This window comes from Frankliniella occidentalis, unplaced genomic scaffold, assembly GCF_000697945.3.
Source record: "Frankliniella occidentalis isolate FOCC.00 unplaced genomic scaffold, Focc_3.1 Scaffold94, whole genome shotgun sequence".
Lineage (NCBI taxonomy): Eukaryota > Metazoa > Arthropoda > Insecta > Thysanoptera > Thripidae > Frankliniella > Frankliniella occidentalis.
The window spans coordinates 200074-219163 of NW_026267223.1; the positions used below are offsets into that span (position 1 = coordinate 200074).

Sequence of the window (19090 nt, forward strand, 5' to 3'; positions counted from 1 at the left end):
GGGTAAAGGGGTGGAGGAGGGGGCGAGATAAATCTGTGATTTACGGATCTCGATGGGAATGTGACCAGCAGAGAGAATTAGCATCAATGCAGGTTGGCTAATCTGGCCAGTGTGTGTTCCTTATCCAAACGCAGGGTCTGTCCGAGAGGGGCGTTGTCCACGCCAGGAGAGTCGCAACAAAGTTGTCCGCCTGGCTAATGGTGCAATGCAGTTTAGTCACAAGCAACGGAATCTTGTGTGTTGTGAAGGGTTAAAAAGTAACTCGAAAAAAGGAGCAGGTAAAAATTACCTCATTTTAATGCCTTTAAAATATCTATTACAGTTTCCTAATTTAACGAAGTTAAGAAGCTGTTTGAACGTTTACACGAACTCTGCATCATTATTATTATGGTCTCCTTACCCCGCATACACTACCCCCCTCCCCTCCCTCCCCGCCCCCTACCGCACTCTCCAACCAGCAATAATAATGCAATTACGTGTATATACAGGGCCGAACGCCATACCGCCATCTGCACTGGGGCCATTCCAAAATAACAACACTTTAGTATGAAGCAGGAAGCAGCCTTTCTCCACCCTCACTGTGACTAGCGCCTTCTCAAGGTCCCCCCGCTGGACAAGGTGGCACGGCGGTGGCCAGGCCACCCATGCACCGCCCGCCCATGTGCCGAGGTGGCCACATACTGTATCAGATTGGCCGCGTGGTGCTCGGTATCTAGGGCGCCGGACTGAGCCGAGCTGGCCAAGACGCCCCTCCACACACACACAGCTTTGCCTCCTTTTCGCCTCAATTCCACGGCTGCGCGCCGCCCAGCGCCGCCCCTGCTGCAGCCGTATGAGTTCTCACCTCGGACGTTGTATAACGCTGCGGGGCGCCGAATGGTGCTTTGGCTCTGTAAGCGCTGTCAGCTATGGCTGTGGGCCCCCTCTTGTCAGTGAACAGGGAGCGCCGACAGCTCGGGATTAGTAGCGTAAAACACGTGTAGCCATTTTAGCAGGTGATACCTTAAAACGTCTACACTAAACATAAATTACGAAAACACGAAACCCCACGAAACCCTTTTGCATTTTGTTGTGCATGCGTAGCCATGCAGCAAGGGTGAGTATTAAATTGGATTCTGACACCTATTTTCGCGAAATTCCGCGTCAAACGAGCCTACATATGATGGGGTTATGTTCAAAAATTGCATAGATTGATTTCATTTTTTGTACTTTTTGACTTGCTTTTCATTTGCTGACCGCTTATTTGAACCCTATCACATGTAGGCTCGTTTGACGCGGAATTTTGCGAGGAATGCGATAATGAATCTCAAAATGTGATTGGTTTGCTCATTTAGAAAATATTTTAAAGAAACTGAAAATATACTCTTTAGCATCCCTAAAACGAGTTTAACACCCCTGGAAAGGTAGGATATCACACCTTTATTTTTCCAGTGGGACACCTGCCGACCTCAAACTCTACTGCAAAATTCCTGGCGTCCTGAGCGTAAGCTAGGTTGGACGTCGACTGACATTCACGACGTCTGACACTTTTCGGACGAACTTCACCTTACACTAAAAGGTGCCAGGCGCACTGTGCCATCAGAAGGTGTAGTCCACACGTGCCTCACACCACACCCAGAAAAATAGTTTCTTGATTCAAGTGCAAGCTGACACAAGATGAAATTCACCATTCAACAAAGCAAAATAGTCTTTGGAATAAGATTTTTCTTTTATTCGAAAGAAAATATCAGCTTGTTTCAAGAGTAAATTTGATCTTGTGTCAGCGTGCACTTGAAAGAAGGAAACATTTACTTGAAACAAGAAACGATTTTTCTGGGTGCAGGTGTAAGACAAAAGTGACTCACACCCCAAAATGTGTGAGACTTTCTCACACCTAGGTTTCCAGAGTAGCTTTAACCCTCGGTTAAGAAAGAGAACCAAACTATCACCGCCAGAAAAGAAGCGACACCGAAATTTGGTCGATATCGCCATTTCTGGCGGTGTATCGGCCAAACATGCCCAAAAATACTGGCCTGATAGTTATATAACCCTTGTTGAAGATGAAGAGGCCGAGAAATTTGCTTGTACAGCCCTTGACATTTCTAGATATCGGGACATTTAACGCAACACGTCAATCTCACTTTTTTTCTTAGACCCTAAAAAAGGGATGATGGAAGAAAATTTACAGAACACAACACTACTTAATAAATGAGTATCATTCACTTTCAAGAAGGTCGATTCCAGATTGAGATTTTCAGAAGAATAACAATTTTGCATTTACAAAACATAAAACTTAGCTCTAAAGTAAAGCTTAGCATTAAAAATATTCTGCTATTTCGAAGCCGATGTCGATACCACTGTGCTAAAGAGCGTACGTAATAGTTTTGCATATTTCTGCCATTTGTATCCCAGAAAATCGTGAAGACCTTCACGACTGTAACCAATTTACTGCCCCGTGTTTTTAATGCGTAGTTGCCTTTTGGTGTGCTTTTTACTGTCAGCTAAGTGATGTCCTGGTCTCAGCTGATCCTCAGTCAACTGCCCCTACCCCTAGGAGGTGGGGCGTGTCTGGCAGCAGGTGTCCCTGCGGTTGGCATGCTTGTGTCCGCATGCGCCCGCCCCTCCAGCCCCGCCTCGTTAGAACGGCCAGTGCTGCACCAAACCGCTCACGATTGTGACGCAAAGCTGACCGGCTCTTTATTCACGAGCCAATTAATATATGGATCGTAATTGCGGCAGGAGCCGCGACTGTAGTCTCGCAAAAGGAGGGGGAGAGGGGTAATCACAGGAAAATCTAGAGTTTTTTTATGGATCACATACACGTATCTCCACTCGAAAGACAAAAGCAGGAATCACAGGGTTTTAATACCTCTACAAAGGCATAACAAATTAGTACCCCTAGAAGGCAATCAAACTGCCCAAAGGTGCTAAATTTTAATGCCTTTAGACACTTTCATGCCTTTACCAAGGCGGGGTTCACGTTGCTGTTCTGCCCCTCCCCCCTATTTCCTCCCTTTCCTTTCCCAGACGACGAGGGTGTCAATGCCACGACAGGTGTCGGTCATCGCCCCAAAATCAACCGAACTAATTGTGTACATTGGCATGTTGATGAGGGCGTTGTGACGCGGAAGTGAACCCCCCCCCCCTACCCCTCCTCTCTCCAACAGCCACACTTGAGGCGTGAGCAGGAGTATGCGTGTTCACGGTCGCGGCGACACTGCCCAAAATATATAGTGTGGCCGACCAACACCTCGCGCCGTATAATGTCGCGTCAACCAGTTCGGCCATCACTCATGCCCACGGAGCGAGGAAAGCAGCAACGCCCAAAAACATTTGTAAAATTAATTAAATGAGTGAAATGCCTCAGATAATTTAAAGCTCAGAGTTAATCCCAGCGTGGTAATTACCCCAGCATCGCAGGCCTGCTACAGTAACGCCCGCGTTAAGGGAACGCCCACCTACGGGACGGCTGTGGTGGGTTGACCTGGTGGGGAGACAAGACCTCAATCTGGAGGTGATCCTGCAGTGGTCTGCCTGTTATGTTGCACCCCTTGCAGTGAGCAAGCAGGGCCAGCAGGGCCAACAGGGCCAACAGGGCCAACAGGGCCATTGGGCCAACAGGGCCAACAGGGCCGGGAGGCAGGCCTCGCCGTGTCCCTCCTAACCTCCCTGCCTCTCTCCGGTCGTGACGAGCCTAGCCCAATTGGAGGAGAGAGGATGGCGAGATTAGTAAACTCTGCAGTCACCCCCCCCCTCCCCCCCAACCTCTACCCCCAGCTGGCCCACGGCGTGACTTCGATCGCCCCGCCGTCACCCTTTCCGCCGCTGAGTTCCACGAAGAGTTTGTCTCGTTTGTAATCAAAGGCAAACAACGTCGCGCTCGTGTCCATCATGACGTCCGTCACCTCGAGGACACGCCAACGTCGCCTCGGTGAGGCTCCGTCACGGCCCCGGCAGGCTCGCCGATCTGGGACAGTATTGGGGTAATAAACAATTGAAACGCACAGGCAAATCGCGATAACATCAAACATCTACACCGGGGGGATGGGGAGAGCGAGAGAAAGGGAGGGGGGGGGGATGAAGAATTGGGTTGAAAGAGACACGCCCCCGCATCAACAGCCCCGAGCAGATCTGTTGTTATGATCCAACCCGGATCTGTCTGCGTTGCCTCTCAAGTCCAAATGGACATTGGGCATTGCCTGGCCCAGGCGTCGGCATTTCCGGGAGCACGCTGGAGCGAGGCGGGGCAGGGCGGAGCGAGGCATGGCGGGGTGTGGCGTGGCGTGGCCGAGCGTAGCGGGCGGGGCGTGGCGGGGCAGGGCGCGAGGTCGGAGCTGGTGCGAGGGCGGGGCGGAGCCAGTCGCCTGGCGCACGAGTAGCCAGTTGCATTTGGCCAGGTAATGCGATTCGTTTGTGGCGACTTTGTTTTGTAGGACTATGGAGGCAGGCGGAGAACAAGGGCCGTAGAGGCGAGGCTGGAGGGTGGTGGTGCTGGAGAATTGGAGCTGCAGAGACTCGGGCTGGGTGCGGCTGGGTGGCACGCGGCTTCGTCGGTCCGGAGGTTTGCGCTCTGCGCCACGGCCCCTGCGGCCCGAGTGAGTAGTCCATCCCGACACACTCCGGCAGGTGCACACAAACTCAACCTCCCAGCATATTTGGCTGAGGGCGTCTCGCGTGTCCTCTATGCTGTGCTGAGCCACCCGACGCGCCCTCCCCTACAACACGAACGCCCACCGCCCACAACACCTATAGACGAAGCCATGGAACCATTTAGTTGATACAACCAAATAAGGGTCGTACGAAATAAAATTTAGCTCTTACAACCGACTACGATTTAGTACTCTAGCTGTTAACTAAATATGGTCGAACCAATCTAAAGTAAAGATGACTTTATTATTTAGACAGTGCAATCAAATTTCGTCCGCATAAAACTCAAATTTTATTGCTGTTGGTTAAAAAGGTTTTCTGTGTGCAGCACTTAGGATGCTACTCTGTAAAATGCTTGCCAACTACATTTTATGCAATGTTGCGAAGAATTTTCTAGCTTTGTGTTGCTATGAATTACTTCGTCTTGCAAAGAAATCTTTTGCAGGCTCTCAACACCCTTGCAAACTGTGGGTTCGCTTTGCAAAGAATTAGTTTGCAAGCTTGTGACGAACAAGGTCGTATTACTATATGCTTTCGGACTTGGCAAGCTGCAATGAAAGGTGCTTGCAATTCGAACGTATTCTTTAAAAGCATTTTGCAGTGGAAATGCAGTGAGTTGTGGAAGTCGTAGCACCACAGTGAGCATCGTTTGGTTCGAAATCTCCAATACTTATTGCCTACAAACATTTTCAAAGATAAGTTGTACTTTTAAAAATTCCACCTTTCTATTCCAAAGTAGCGTTACCCTCGACCGCGGTCCTGCCGGTGTGTCGTTCACCACAAGTCTGGCCTTGCTGCGACAGCAGCGCGGCGCTTGCCACGGCCGAAGCGAGCGATCCGCTAAGAGTTGACCTCATCAAGACAATAAAACCAATTTGATTCTTTCATGGTTTCTCTGACGTTGCTTATAAACATTCCGAATCTATTAGGTTGACAAGCGGATCTATTGTGAACTAGTACCGGCGAGGAATTTTTTCGAGCTAAAACCAAAGCCATCGAGAAACACAGAGCGATTTTAATGAAAAACAAAATGGTTCTTAAACGTCCATGAAACATCCATGTCGCTAATAATTTTTTAACGAGCCCTTGAAGGTTGTTTCGACCCAAGAAAAAAACTACATGAAATAAATTCGAGTATATGTTCTGGAGTATCAGCCACCAAGTTTTCTGGTGGTCAACTAAGTATTTTATTTTTGAGCTTACAAGAAGTAATCTGATTTCTTTGTATTATACGAAGCACCACCACTATTTGTCCTACAAAGAAATATGTCACATATGGAAGCAGTGCTTTAGTCAGGTACGAAACCGGCCCCAAAATCAATAAACCAGTCAGCCGCACCACTGAAAGTCCTGGTCGCAGATTTACAAATTTCATCGGTGCTAAGTATCCGGGGTTATGGGTATAAAATTCCACTCCCATACACAATCCGTGGTGCCTCCCGGACAGAGGGGGAATGCAAACCTTCCCGCACCAGCAGGCAAATAAGAAACACCCGGCGCACCCTTAGTTTTCAAGAGCATTCTCGGAAATACAAAATACAGCGGGGACACCTGGATCGCAGCGGCCGCGCCCCTGCGTGTCGAGGGCCCGTTCACACCGCCTGCGCTGCGCTGACCTCTGACCCCACCTGGGCCGCACCTCTGCACAGCATCCGCTTGCCGTTCCTTATCTAGTCTGACGACCCCGGCCTGGCGTGCCGTCGCATTACGCGCCACTTCGCATGCACCACTAGCTTCGTGCCGAATCTTTATGAGCGTTCGGGAGGGCCCAAGTGCCGCTGCACGTGCATGCTATACTGGTATCCTGCACCGCCGCCTGGACACTTCAGGACACTGCCAGGAAATTACCAGGACCGACCAGGACACCATTGCTACTGTCGGGCCGACACACTGCCCGCCACTGCTGGGGCACTGTCGAAGCTCGTTTGTTAACTTTTCTGTCTTTTTAGACAGTCCCCACGATTGACTTCACCATAAGAAATCGTGCCCTCCCCCCCCCCAAAAAAAAAAATCCATTCTGCTTGCTCTTTTTTCTGTAGAACACGGATACGCACGCGTCGGTGGCTGCCATTGCGCTTGCCCCCCCCCCCCTCCATTCCTCTCTTTACTAATCTTTCGCGGTCTTTTACAGTTAGTCTTGCTCATTGTGGACATAACGTAAATTTTTAGTCCTATCCTGTTTTAAGTTTTATTTCATCGTAGTTTAGTTGTGATATCACTAAATTAAATACTGTACGACATTCGACGAGTAAAATACCTCTGAACCAGAGGGCACCAGAAACAGCTATGCATTCGTTCCCTCTCAGATACGCTATTGTTCCCGAACACTGCAACCTGCCTTACGCCGTAAATTTTCCCCCTTGTGCATGTACCACTTTTCCAGCAGAATATACACTAAACTTTTTTGTTCTCAGCTTACAAACAAATCGCCTACACTGTTAAATTCCTACTAAGCACACACCTACAAAACTGTGATCTCCATAGCGATGATTTGCAGCATGTGGAAGCATTGCCGGTAATGCTTTTTAATTGCAAAGTAATTGCTTCGTACTTACAAAGGATCAAAAGCCCTCGCAGCTCTGCGAAGCGTTGCTTGGTAGGAATTTAACATTGTGGTCACAAACAAATTGTTTGTATCACGAAGAGCCTGGTTTGTATAACAAACACGAGACTTTCCGTATGGTGAATGGGGGGTGTGCGTAATGGTAATATGAAGGATAATCGTTCGTAATATGGCTGCTTTAGATCCTCTGTAAGTTACAAACAAATTCTTCGTAATACGAACACCGCTGCTTGTAAGGAACTAAGAGTGATTGTCAGAAAGTGTCTCAGCTGGATCATCCAGAAAGAACGTCCGTCAATCGCCACAAACCTACAAAGTTCAGCCTATCTCAGGTCTCATGGCGCCCCATGAGTAGGCAACAACCCGCCTGCAGTGCATACGTGTACTGCGGGGTGGCCTACGTCAAGTTTCGCAGGCGCTGAGCTCCCGTTTTTTTCCGGGATGAGGAAAACAGACACGTCCTCCAATCCCACTCAAGTTTTTGATGCCGTTCAGGTTTCATTTTAACTTAACAATTCCAAAATTAAAAATTAAGGTGGATTTCTCATCTGATAGGGGAATAAGCGTTCTTAATCCCTTTTCGCGTCAAAAGTTGCCAGTGTGTATTCATTGGGTTCAAATTTTCTGATTGTGAATGGACGTTGGTGGTTAGAAATTGGAGGTGGTAAAAAAATTTCTCAGTCCCGAAAATTAGCAATTATTTAGTGTGGAAACGTCGAGGTAAACGTTCCACTCTTATCGCCTCTACTGTTAATTGTAAGAGAACAAGCGCGATCTATTAATAAAGGGGGACCCAATGTGGCATTTACAGCCACTGTAAAAAGATTCGTCGTAATTTTACAAAAAAAAAAAAATTGTAAACTTGAATTACAATTTAAATTGTAAATCGGTTTGAAGTCGATACGTACTGCATGTATTTTTACGATTACAAATTGTAATTTTTCAACTTGCGTCAAGGAAAATTTTTCTGTAAACCTACTTACTATTTTTCACAGTGCAGTAAAAACAAAAGGACGCCGGGAACCGACGCTGTGACCTCTGCCTCTGGACTGTCCGGTCCGACCGATGGTATGAACATAGGAGTACGGTCAGGACGCGACTCTTTGACCTCCGGTCTGTCGGTCCATAGACAGGCCCGGCGGGCAGTCAAGTTCTTTTTGGCATCCTTGACGTGCAGACAGCGCTCGGGGGTGACTTTAATGTCCACGAAGGTGACTTTGGCCAGGTAGACGGCATGCTATCGCTATTCCTCGATGGATGGGACCCAAATTAATACATATAAGACTAGTAGTCTCGTCGTCTTATTGCTTTCAGACTTCAGCGGAGTATTCACAGCGCCATTCGCCACAGTCACCTCTACGATATCTTTCAATTCATAAGCGGATCACGGTCGAGCATAAGGTGTTCTCAGATTGGGCTCCACCCCGCGACACACCTCAACAGAACAGGGGGGGGGCCAGGGGCCACAGGGCCCACCAGCTCGGGAACCCGCTTATCACCGCAAACCTATCAGCTTTTGGTTGGAGCGCGCAATGGAAGGCAAATGATAACACTTATAAAACGAACATTGAAAGAAAAAGCAATCCAGTTGATGTGGGTGGGTGGGATATGCGCGGCGCGGCCACACCGGGTGCGTTTCTTAATCAGATCTTGTCTGGCGGCGGCGCATATGGTTGCGTCCACATACGAGCGCGTGCCCCAACCCGCCCCACCCCGCCCCACCCCACACCACCCTACCAGGCCCCACCACAGCCGCCCCGCCACGCCGCCACAATAACAAAAAATCGACAATTTGATAGCAGGGGTCCGTAACTTAACAAAAATGATTGGTTGAACAAAATCGCAAAAAAATTTAAAAATAAACTTAACTAATTAGTAATTTGTTATTTCCTGAATGTTAGAGATGAAACCAATTCCTTCAACATTAAAAGCGACTTTCGTTTATTCAGTGACAGTGACAGATGTCGCACAGGCACGAGAAAATACATAACACTTTATCACTTATCAACTAATATTTGTTAAATCCTTGACGTTTATTTGTTTTTCTTAAGTTATGTTTTTTTTTGTATCTATTAAGTGTCATATGCTAGGCGTTACCGGTTATCGGGTATAACATTAACGATTAGCAAACAGTTACGGACCCCTGTCAATTAGTTTATTTTTCGTGTGCTTGATTTTGATATTTCTCAAATACACACTTGTTTTGAGAAAATTCGAATCGTACTGGTACGAGGTAAAATTTATCTAAAGCGAAATCAACTGCAGGAAGACAGTCTACACGATTGAAAGAACCGACTCGTTTATGCGCAGTGCGACCCCTCCAAGTGCGGTCAGCCTATAGAGGCTAGGGCTAGAGGTATTATTTCCATATATTTCATATCGCACGTGGTCCAGAAAACCCATTCCCGTTCGCTTCTCCCCGTCAGCGACACGTCGAAAAAATAAAATTACGACTTGGTCCAAACTCCGCCGGTTGTTCGCGCTTGAAATCCTTGACCTTTGAGTATCACCGGGCCGATGTGGCAGGAAGGGGATAAGAGAGGCGGGAAGGGGAGGGAAGAGTGGAGGGGGGGGGGGAGGGGCTGTCGGGCGTTGGCGCTGTGTTCGATACCCCTCGATACCCCGGTAGCGCTTGCCCTGGATCGCTTTTCGGCTCAAGCGGAACAAAACGGAACAGTCCTTGGGTCGGCCAGTTTGGTGCAAGGCAGGCAGGCATATGGGGGAGGGGGAGCCTGGGGCAGCGGGCACCCTGCCGACTGCCCGACAGTAAATAACGTAGTCACACAGCCACTGGTGCACAGCAAAAGAGATCCTTAGAAGGAGACAATTTTCTAAAACAAGCAAAATGTGACAAAACGTCACAACACACTGTTATTCAAAATACTGTGACGTCACATTCTATAAAATGTGAACTCTGTCACATTATTTAGAACATCATGTCACATTCGTTTTCACGTGACATAACTACAACTACGCCTCTTATGCACTGAGCCCTTGAGGGTAGAGCGGTGCAGAAGGTATGTCACGTTCTAAAGAATGTGACATGATATTCTAAATAATGTGACACAAGTCACATTATTTACGTCACAGTTTCCTTTAGCACAACTATGCTACAAAAAAATCGTGGCATTCTCATTATCACAAATGATTAATTAGTGTAAAAATATCATTCCTAAAAGAACATTAAGTGCATGATGGTTAATATACACAAGCACAGACGACTTCAAAAACTCAGGAGCAGGCCTAGTCTCGGTACACTCTAAAACCATTAGGACATAGCGAGGACAAAAACCAGTCTCCTATCCACCCCCTTTCCCCCTTTCACGCATGTGACAAATGTATCTCAGCAAAAGCTCAACAATCAGGACACGCAGTACCTGGCTGGAGGGAGGTGTGACCCTGTCGCCATTCCACTACACCTACTCCAGCTTCCAGTTCCAGACACTCGCTCACGGGCCCGCCGCGGGGCAGTATGAGCGTGAACCAACGCACCGTAGGAGGGGGGGGGGGGAGCAGACCGCACCCAACTGCAGCAGTACGAGGACCAACGCCCACACTCCCGACCCGAGTCCTTCAGGATAGGAATGCCAATTGAAACCACCTACCTACTTGCACATGCATGCATTCACATACCAGAAGTTTCTGTTTTGTTCCATTCATTTTATGGCCACTGTTACAAACAAGTATAAATATGCTGAACATTTTTATGGATTTAAATCGATAAAGGAAACTTGCTCAATAACACAACTGATTCAAGAGTGATAAGTTTCACCCTCGTTAATTTCATGTGGGAGTCGACTCCTAAAGCTTTAGCTCAAAAATGCGATAAATTACTTTTTGGGCAATATCTTCAAGACGGGGGCAGAAACCGAAATATGCGAGCGTGATTGATTACCCAGACAGCATTTGCTGTGCTCCTAACGCCCGAAATAGATGCGTTACAGTGTAACGAACCGAAAAATATACCACTGGAACGCGCGCTCATTTGTATTGGGTTATTTACCGCTTACGATCATTACTATGCGAGGTATGCCATGTAAGTTTTGCGACGCTGATACCGAAGTTGAGAACAGTACTCGCTTTTCTGAGGAATTGTCTAGAAAGCACCACCGTTTCTCAGATTCATTCGATAAATAATTGGCAATGACGAGAGCTGGGCGCCTGCGAGACTAAGGGTAGGCCACCCCGCAGTACATGCATGACCAACAGGCAAGATGTTGCCTGCCTACCAGGCGCTATGAGACCTTGCATCGCCTAAAGATAGCACTTTCGTAAAGGTAGATGACCGACGCACTTTCTAGGCGTTACCTTCAAAATAGGGCGATAGACAATTTGAGAAAAAGAAAGAGTTTATTCCTTTTAGCATCAAATTAATATTGTCGCATGTCTTTCTGTTGAAAAGTAACATTTTCTGAGTGTCTATGTGCTATAAGCTTGGTGAGCCACTTGTGGACTATTCACGATTCACGTACATTTTCGACTCATTTTATTTAGATTACGGGAAGGGCTCCGAGGCTGTGTCCTAATCACCCGGACCGATCTGCCTCTGCCGCTGGCGGGCATTTAAGGTCCATCTCATAGTGTATGTCATCCCAGACGCCACAAAAAGTGCGTCCTACGAAAGCGCCTCGGACTACGTGCTATGGGCTTTGGCCTGGTTGGGTAGGATGCCCACACCACATCACATCACACCAAAGGACCTCTCACGGAGTGGCTGGGAAAAGATGTCTAGAATCAATGCATGCCAAAAGCTGTGGTTCCCGTACACCTTAGGGCGTTTACATTTGAAATACCCTCAAATTACAGTGTACCCCCAGTTACTCCGTTCGCTTTTTAATCGGTGTATCGGCACGGGCTAGGCCGTGCGGGCAGAGAGCGTGGCAACAGGAGTGCGGCTCGACCTTGTGATCGTGGGTGTGTTGTAACCTGCAACCTGCCCGGCCGGCCGGCCGGCCGTCCAGCCCCGTCCAGCTATCCAGCCCAGCCTGCCGTGGCCTGCCGTTTGTGTGTGCAGGACGTGCCCCACCCCCTTCCCGAGCGAGTCGCCGTGCCGCCGCCTTTCGGCACTTTCGGTGAGCGCGGTGAGCGCGGACGCCTTGGGATCCTTGGGATCCTTGGGATCCGCTCCCCTCCCCTTTTCCTATATCTTCCGTCTGCCGCCGGTTTTCCTTCGCTTGCCTCGCATACCTCCCCTTCGCTCCACTGCAAACGCACACGCATGCGCATGCGCATGCGGGCACTCGTTCTCAAAACACAACAAATCCTCGGGCCTCGGGAGAAGTGTTTTCATCGGCGGAGTGGTTGTAAGCGATACCGCTCGTGTGATTCCGCGGTTTGAGTCTCGCGGGGCTTACTGTGGACCCTTCACCATTTGTCGGAAGGTTCAAGCTACCAGCACCGACTTTCGTTCTAGTCGAACCTCGAAATCTCGTTCTCTTCTAGGTTAGGAGTTCCCAGTTAGCTCGTTCGTTGCTCGGGCCGGACAGGTTTGTAGGCAACCTCTGCCGTCAGCTGTCTCCTTGTCGTGTAGTTGTCTTCGCATTCTTAACAGATTCATTCACCCCTCTACAGTGTTCATCATGAGTAGAGCCAAAGCCATGGTATGTGTTTCCACATGTGTATTTCGCATGTTTTCTGATTGTGGGCGCACCAAACTCACTTACTACTTTGTACAGAAACAACTTGTCTCAATGGCTGCTGTTTGCACTGGTGGTGCTGCGGTGTTTGGTGCTTACAACTTCTACACCGGTAACGAGAAGTTTTACGAAACATGTCTGATTCCTCTCACTCATCGCTTTGACCCAGAGACAGCTCATAATATTGCTGTGATGGCAGCAAAATACAATCTCCTGCCTCCCAGCAACTTCAAGGACTCAGAATTCCTGGTTTGTTGTCTGATCGTTGTCTGATGTTACAGTCTTGAAACTGAGTATTTGCCCATTTATGACATTTCAAAAATTTCTCCAGCACTCAAAGGTGTGGGGCCTTCAGTTCAAAAACCCTGTTGGCATGGCTGCTGGGTTTGACAAGCAGGGAGAGGCCATATCTGGCTTGCACAGTCTTGGCTTTGGGTTTGTTGAAATTGGTTCCGTGACCCCTTTACCTCAACCGGGAAATCCAAAACCTAGAGTCTTTCGATTACCAGAAGATAGTGCTATTATCAACAGGTCAGTGTCAAAACAAACAATTGTACCCAACTTAATCGTTTTGTATGCAAGGTTCTTATGTTTCATTTAATATTATTTTCTAGGTATGGGTTTAATAGTGAGGGTCATGAAGCTGTGCTTGAAAGACTTCATGTCTTAAAGCAAAAGGGCACCAATTGTATTATTGGTGTAAATTTAGGTAAAAATAAGACATCTAGTGACCCTGTAAAGGATTATGTTGATGGTATAATGAAGTTTGGAGCTGTGGCAGATTATCTAGTCATCAACATATCAAGGTAAATTACTTATTTTCCAGGTCTGTGTGCACATTTTATTTGAAAACTCCACTGAATATCATACCTTTCTTCCGTACAGCCCAAACACTCCTGGGCTGCGGGACTGGCAGAACAGCAGCCAGCTACAAAAACTACTGACAGCTATGGTGTCAGCAAAAAACAATTTGCCACTTTCAACAAAGCCTCCTATACTTGTAAAACTGGCCCCTGATTTAACTGCTCAAGAAAGAAAAGATATTGCCAATGTTATTTTACGGAAAGAGGTCAGTTAAGTATTGTAGATATTCATTTGTTTTATTACATAATAATCTGTGATGCTTGCTGTGTTTGTTTGTTTTGAAATGGCTTCTGTATTATTCAGTCTATTTTGAATAACACTTTGTCATGCATTAAGCATAGAATCACATCGCTGCATTTATGCTCAATTCTGTCACCTTTCGAAAGCATTGAAGTCGAACTCTGTTATGTTCGTTTTTCTTTGTTATCAGTGTAAAGTTGATGGCTTAATTATTTCAAATACAACAATCGCAAGGCCTGAGGATCTTCAGAGTTTGGCTTCTGAAGAAGCCGGCGGTTTGAGTGGAAAACCTTTGGCTAACACTTCAACTGAATTAATTAAGGATATGTATGCTTTAACAAAAGGTTTGTTTTTTTTTCTACTTAGACTTTTCTGGGTTTTACAGTTTATATTTAAATTCAGTGTTCAATGCTCACTCATACTTACAGGCAAGGTTCCTATTATTGGAGTTGGAGGCATATTTACTGGTGAAGATGCTTATGAAAAAATTCGTGCTGGTGCAAGTCTTGTACAATTTTATACTGCCTATGTATATCATGGACCTCCTCGCATCTCTAAAATTAAAGAAGAACTAAGTAATCTATTGAGGTCAGTAAATATTAATATCCCTACATTTCTTTTTAAATGATTTACCGGTATTAAGTTGATGCTCATTAATATGACATGTAACTTACAATGTAAACTTCACTCCCGCAGAGCTGATGGATTCTCAAATATATCAGAGGCTGTTGGGAAAGATGTGAGAGTGTGATGCTTGAAGGAAGGTGAGTTGAGTTTGTTATTTGTTATATTTGTTTAGAGAAATATAGGGAAGTTCAAAGCTTTTTCTATAGCCATGTGCCGTTGTTGAAATCATGCAAACCTATTTTTATATTCCAATGCCCCCAATGATGTTTGATGGGCACTTTTCACAATATTTTGTTTTCGGAGCAAGTCTATAGTTGAACTAAAGTGGATCTGTTTCACTTGAGGGTATATTATTCTTTAAATTTAGTGTTCTCTGTGCTGAGCTAGGCCGGAAACCAGTTTGTTATAATTGTTATATGATGATATTCGTTTCTTACTTTTGCAAATCTGCTTTATAATATGAGAAAGTGTTATCCTTTGTCAGTTATTCGTCTGCATCATCAATATAGATGTGTCTTAGAGAATTAGTTCTAGGAAACTACTTCTGTATCTGTTTCTGAACTCTACATTTATATGTTATTGAAGTAGTGCGTGAAATGGTTGGGTGCAAAATTGTTCTGCTTTTTGCTGCTAATATTTGCTAGAGGATAATAGGGAGAAGAAAAATGGACAACAGGTTTTTGTTATATATAAATATCTATTTGACATCTGTCATCATACCCAATCTGATCCAATTGTCAATTGTTATGATTGGTAAACCTACTGATTGCGTGCACCAAGTTCAGCTTAAGGAATCAGTTGTTTCCTATTTTATTAATTCTTCTATTTAGATATTAGACTCAATTTATAAAGTCAAAATTCAAGAAAGCTGTTAGGTTAATCAAATACTGGTAGATTGAATCTTGTCATAAATGAAGTAGGTTTTGTTTCTGGACCGATAAAACTTCCAATATCGTAACTTGCACAGCCGAAATTTGCGTTGTATTGAGATCATTCAAACATGCACAACATTTGATCAAATTATGGATGGAACAAATTGTGTTCAGAGAACCTACTTTTATTTTAAAAAACTGGCCTGGGAACTTTGAGCTGCAAACAGTTTTAAACTTTTAATATCCTGGAAAGCTTCTATTCTTGAAGTGGTCATATATCTATGTCTCCTTGGTAGACCATGAGTATGGTACCTTTTTCTTGGTCTGACATGTAGGTGAATGGTCCCACCGCTAAAAACCTTTATCTAATGCAACATTCTCCTGTTTTGCACGTTTTCCTCCTAAATTTTCTCACTGAGACCTGTTGTTTGGACTCAACATCATACTCCAAACAGTCCACAATAGAACAAGCTACAACCTTGCTGTGCTTTTCTTGATGACTGACTGTATTGTTGGGACATTTTGAACTTTTTTATTATTCTTTTGAGGTGAATCACAACTGCTTAGAACCAATGGCGGATCGAAAAAACCCCAAACGAAGCCTGTTATTGCTATTTACAATCAAATTTTAAAGTAATAGATCATGCCTTTCAAAAAATTACAAATCTATGGTTACCCTCGAATTACATATTTACAATTTACAAGGAAAAATATCTTTTATCTATAGTAATCAATCATAAAGAAATATCATGTGGCCATATTAAGCAATAATCAATTATTTTACACTTGTGCACTGTACAGAGAGAAAGAAGTATTATCACATATATAGGTATAAAGAAAGATGATGGTGAGCTTTTCCTCAAATTGTCTTAAAGTGGCACAGCACCAATCATCTGCCTTTTAATTAAACTTAGCAGCTATGAGCACATTTGTTTGTGTTCAATATTGTGTAAAAAAAAAATGGAAAAAAAAAATAGCAACATGATGGTAGCTAAAAGAATCTACCAGATTTCTAATTAGTATAGACATGTTAATTATATTAATAAGCGCTTGTTTCAATGCTTTGAATTTTGGAAGGATCAATTGAAATCAATGAAGCAAATTTCATGTGTCGAATGTTACATGCTTATGTGGGGGGTTCAATCACAATATTTGATGAGCATTTTAGAGTTGCCTTTGCACGCTTAACTTTTGCAAGGTCTTCAATAAATGAAACAAAATTTATCATGAACCTTTAAAATAACATTCCCTATATCTTAACCGTGAACCATTCTGCAAACGCTTTTGCTTGTCTGGTACCTGTTCCTGAGGCATTGTTTCGTATGTTGTACTCAGTATGTGTACTCTTTCAGTATGTGCTATCAGAGGCACACCTAATATTTGATACAGCTGCTCATCAGCATTCATACTCTATGATATCAACTGAAAAATCTCCTATTTCTAAACGATTAGTAGCAAGAGAAATGAAAAACATGCATTGGCATTTCTAACAGAAATACAAGTATATGTACATCTTTACTTTGTAATTGGAAAATATTCACTGCGTTATTCAATTAATGAATAACATTCTAACTTTACAAATTTGCTTTTTTATAAAAAGTGAAAACACAGTTGGGATGAGCATTTGAGCTTGCCATTCTTAAACAAAAAACTTAAAAAAGAACTAAACACAAAATAGACACAGGTTGCGTCATTTTGTAACGTAGGCAATCAGATTGTGAACAGTAGACACTGCCTCAGCCTCAGTCCTTGCTCTTCTATTGTGGTCTCGATTTGATTCTGGACCAAGTTTTGGTTCTGCAGAGCATAACTCACTCATACTTGTAGGTTTTTCTTACTCTTCTATAGAATTCCCCTACCATAATGACTTATTCATTGGTGTGTTAAAACTGAGATAATCATTTTGCAGAGTACATTACTAGTTAATAATTTGAGCTTGCCTCCCTTTTACAGCAATCTCAACTTTACATTATTAATTCACATGGCATTAGGGAATGTTGAAATAAGTCATTAACACTTAAGGAAGATTTCTTTTCTTCTTACACATCTTCATTCATTAACACATCAGGCTTTAGCAGGTCCATTTTGGATGATGGGATGATAATTGTGTCACTCATTTCATCATCCTGCGTATCCATTCTAGATAAATCGTTTGTTGATACTGCAGGAGACATAGGAGTCACTATTATTTCTGTTCCTGCAGCTGTGGAGCGCAGCAAGGCTGTGTCCTCACTAGCACCCAGAGAGTCGTCGTTGTCATTGTCATCACCATAGCGGCTGTAGTCCTCCCATGGTGGTGAAGAGGAAGTACTTTCCCTTCCTACAAGAAACAAAGGCTGTTTGAGTTTTTCAGAAATATTTCAAACAATTGGGGTGTATGGCTTTTCAAAGTCACAGGCTAATGACAAGCTTAGGTCAGCAGCTCATGTCACAAACTCACAGCCAATTTTATAATTTTTTCTTTCATCACAGCGTGTTCACAATATCATTTTTTCCCCTTTGTTTTCTCATCTTCCAAAAGCATTTTAAGCAGTTGGGTATAGGTAATGCTACCCAATACTTAGCTACATACTAGATGTGTACACATGCAGTTACTAACTTTCATGCTCCAGAACACTTGTAGCCTGGCAAAGATACTTTGTGCAACATTTATTAGGCGTTTTCAATATCTATGTCTTCTCTCTGACCCTTTCCCTTATACGTCGCATGCTTGTCTCCTGATCTAAAAGTGTTCTTTCATAAATTAACTAAAAATCATAAATTGATTAAAAATAAATAAACATATAACAGTTAAAAGTAACCCCAGCAGATCGATAAATATAGCCAAGGGAACAGTTTCTTACTCATTTCAGTGCATCACAAACTAATGTTCAACAGCCGCACACAAAGACAGTTTTTGCATTCCAACACCAATACAGAAAGGAGGGTTCCAAGGAGACACTACTACACAGAAAATAACAGGAAGTCACTTTACCATCCTGCACCAACAGAAAAGGTTGGACACCATTCCAAAAATTAAAAATAAATAAAAACACATATAGCAGAAGAGGAAGAAATTGCTAATGGAAAACTGAAACCCAGCTCTGTTCTTATTTTTGTGTTCCTTTGAGAATTCTTTTTTAGGAATATTTTTATGACAATCACTTTACTTCTGATTTTACTAAATCTCGTTTTTGGTCTAAACCAATTTTTGTGCTTATTGTTTGAACAAGAGCTAGGCTGGTGGAGGAGAGATAATGTCCAATGAACATTAAGTGCACCTGGTACGGCTCTGCCACTGGCCCTGGGTCTTACACCCAGTGCGGCTGCCATCATAAAGAAGTAGACGAGGAGAAATCATCATACGCAGCTGAAAACAAATAAATAGTGAGCCAGTGGACGAGCCAAGAATATCTTTACTTTTCTCTTCTTATTTATTCATGAATGCTCATTACACATTGGGTCATACTTAAAAGGGACTGTTAAAATAAATGAGGGCAGTAAATTAAATTTGTTGTATGTACTTTTGAAGAATAAACTCAAGGAATACAATGCAAGTGGAAAACATTTATGGCTAAATGATAAGCTAGTCTGAAGGCTGACCAAAGCCTTTCTGCACTGGTGCTGTTGGTGTAAGCAAACATGGTAGAAGTACTTTTTTCGACCTTAGGAATGTGGGGAAC

At 44.3% G+C, this 19090-nt stretch overlaps 2 protein-coding genes and 1 long non-coding RNA gene across 23 annotated transcripts in view; 2 read left to right on the forward strand and 1 right to left on the reverse strand.

The window, feature by feature from the left end:
* The window catches only part of LOC127749798 (uncharacterized), a 210102-nt gene that overhangs the window by 4979 nt on the left and 186033 nt on the right, over positions 1 to 19090 (forward strand). The window lies entirely within an intron of this gene.
* Positions 12403 to 19090, forward strand: part of LOC113218359 (dihydroorotate dehydrogenase (quinone), mitochondrial) — a 17395-nt gene continuing 10707 nt past the window's right edge. The window contains exons 1-10 of one of the 4 annotated variants that reach the window (XM_026438668.2): positions 12403 to 12675; positions 12761 to 12789; positions 12865 to 13074; positions 13157 to 13356; positions 13440 to 13631; positions 13711 to 13894; positions 14120 to 14273; positions 14358 to 14517; positions 14626 to 14693; positions 18641 to 19084. In XM_026438668.2, the coding sequence (XP_026294453.1) occupies positions 12769 to 12789; positions 12865 to 13074; positions 13157 to 13356; positions 13440 to 13631; positions 13711 to 13894; positions 14120 to 14273; positions 14358 to 14517; positions 14626 to 14680 (1176 nt within the window). In that variant the 5' untranslated portion in view covers positions 12403 to 12675; positions 12761 to 12768 and the 3' untranslated portion in view covers positions 14681 to 14693; positions 18641 to 19084. Of the gene's footprint in view, positions 12790 to 12864; positions 13075 to 13156; positions 13357 to 13439; positions 13632 to 13710; positions 13895 to 14119; positions 14274 to 14357; positions 14518 to 14625; positions 16653 to 18640; positions 19085 to 19090 lie in introns of those variants that run through there. The other 3 variants (XR_008011361.1, XM_026438667.2, XM_052269506.1) reach the window with 3 other exon arrangements.
* Positions 15234 to 19090, reverse strand: part of LOC113218380 (potassium voltage-gated channel subfamily KQT member 1-like) — a 188648-nt gene continuing 184791 nt past the window's right edge. For 16 of the 18 annotated variants that reach the window (XM_052269492.1, XM_052269499.1, XM_052269491.1 and 13 more), the window contains one exon: positions 15234 to 17748. In XM_052269492.1, coding sequence (XP_052125452.1) covers positions 17468 to 17748 — 281 coding nt within the window. In that variant the 3' untranslated portion in view covers positions 15234 to 17467. Of the gene's footprint in view, positions 17749 to 18117; positions 18778 to 19090 lie in introns of those variants that run through there. The other 2 variants (XR_008011360.1, XM_052269496.1) reach the window with 2 other exon arrangements.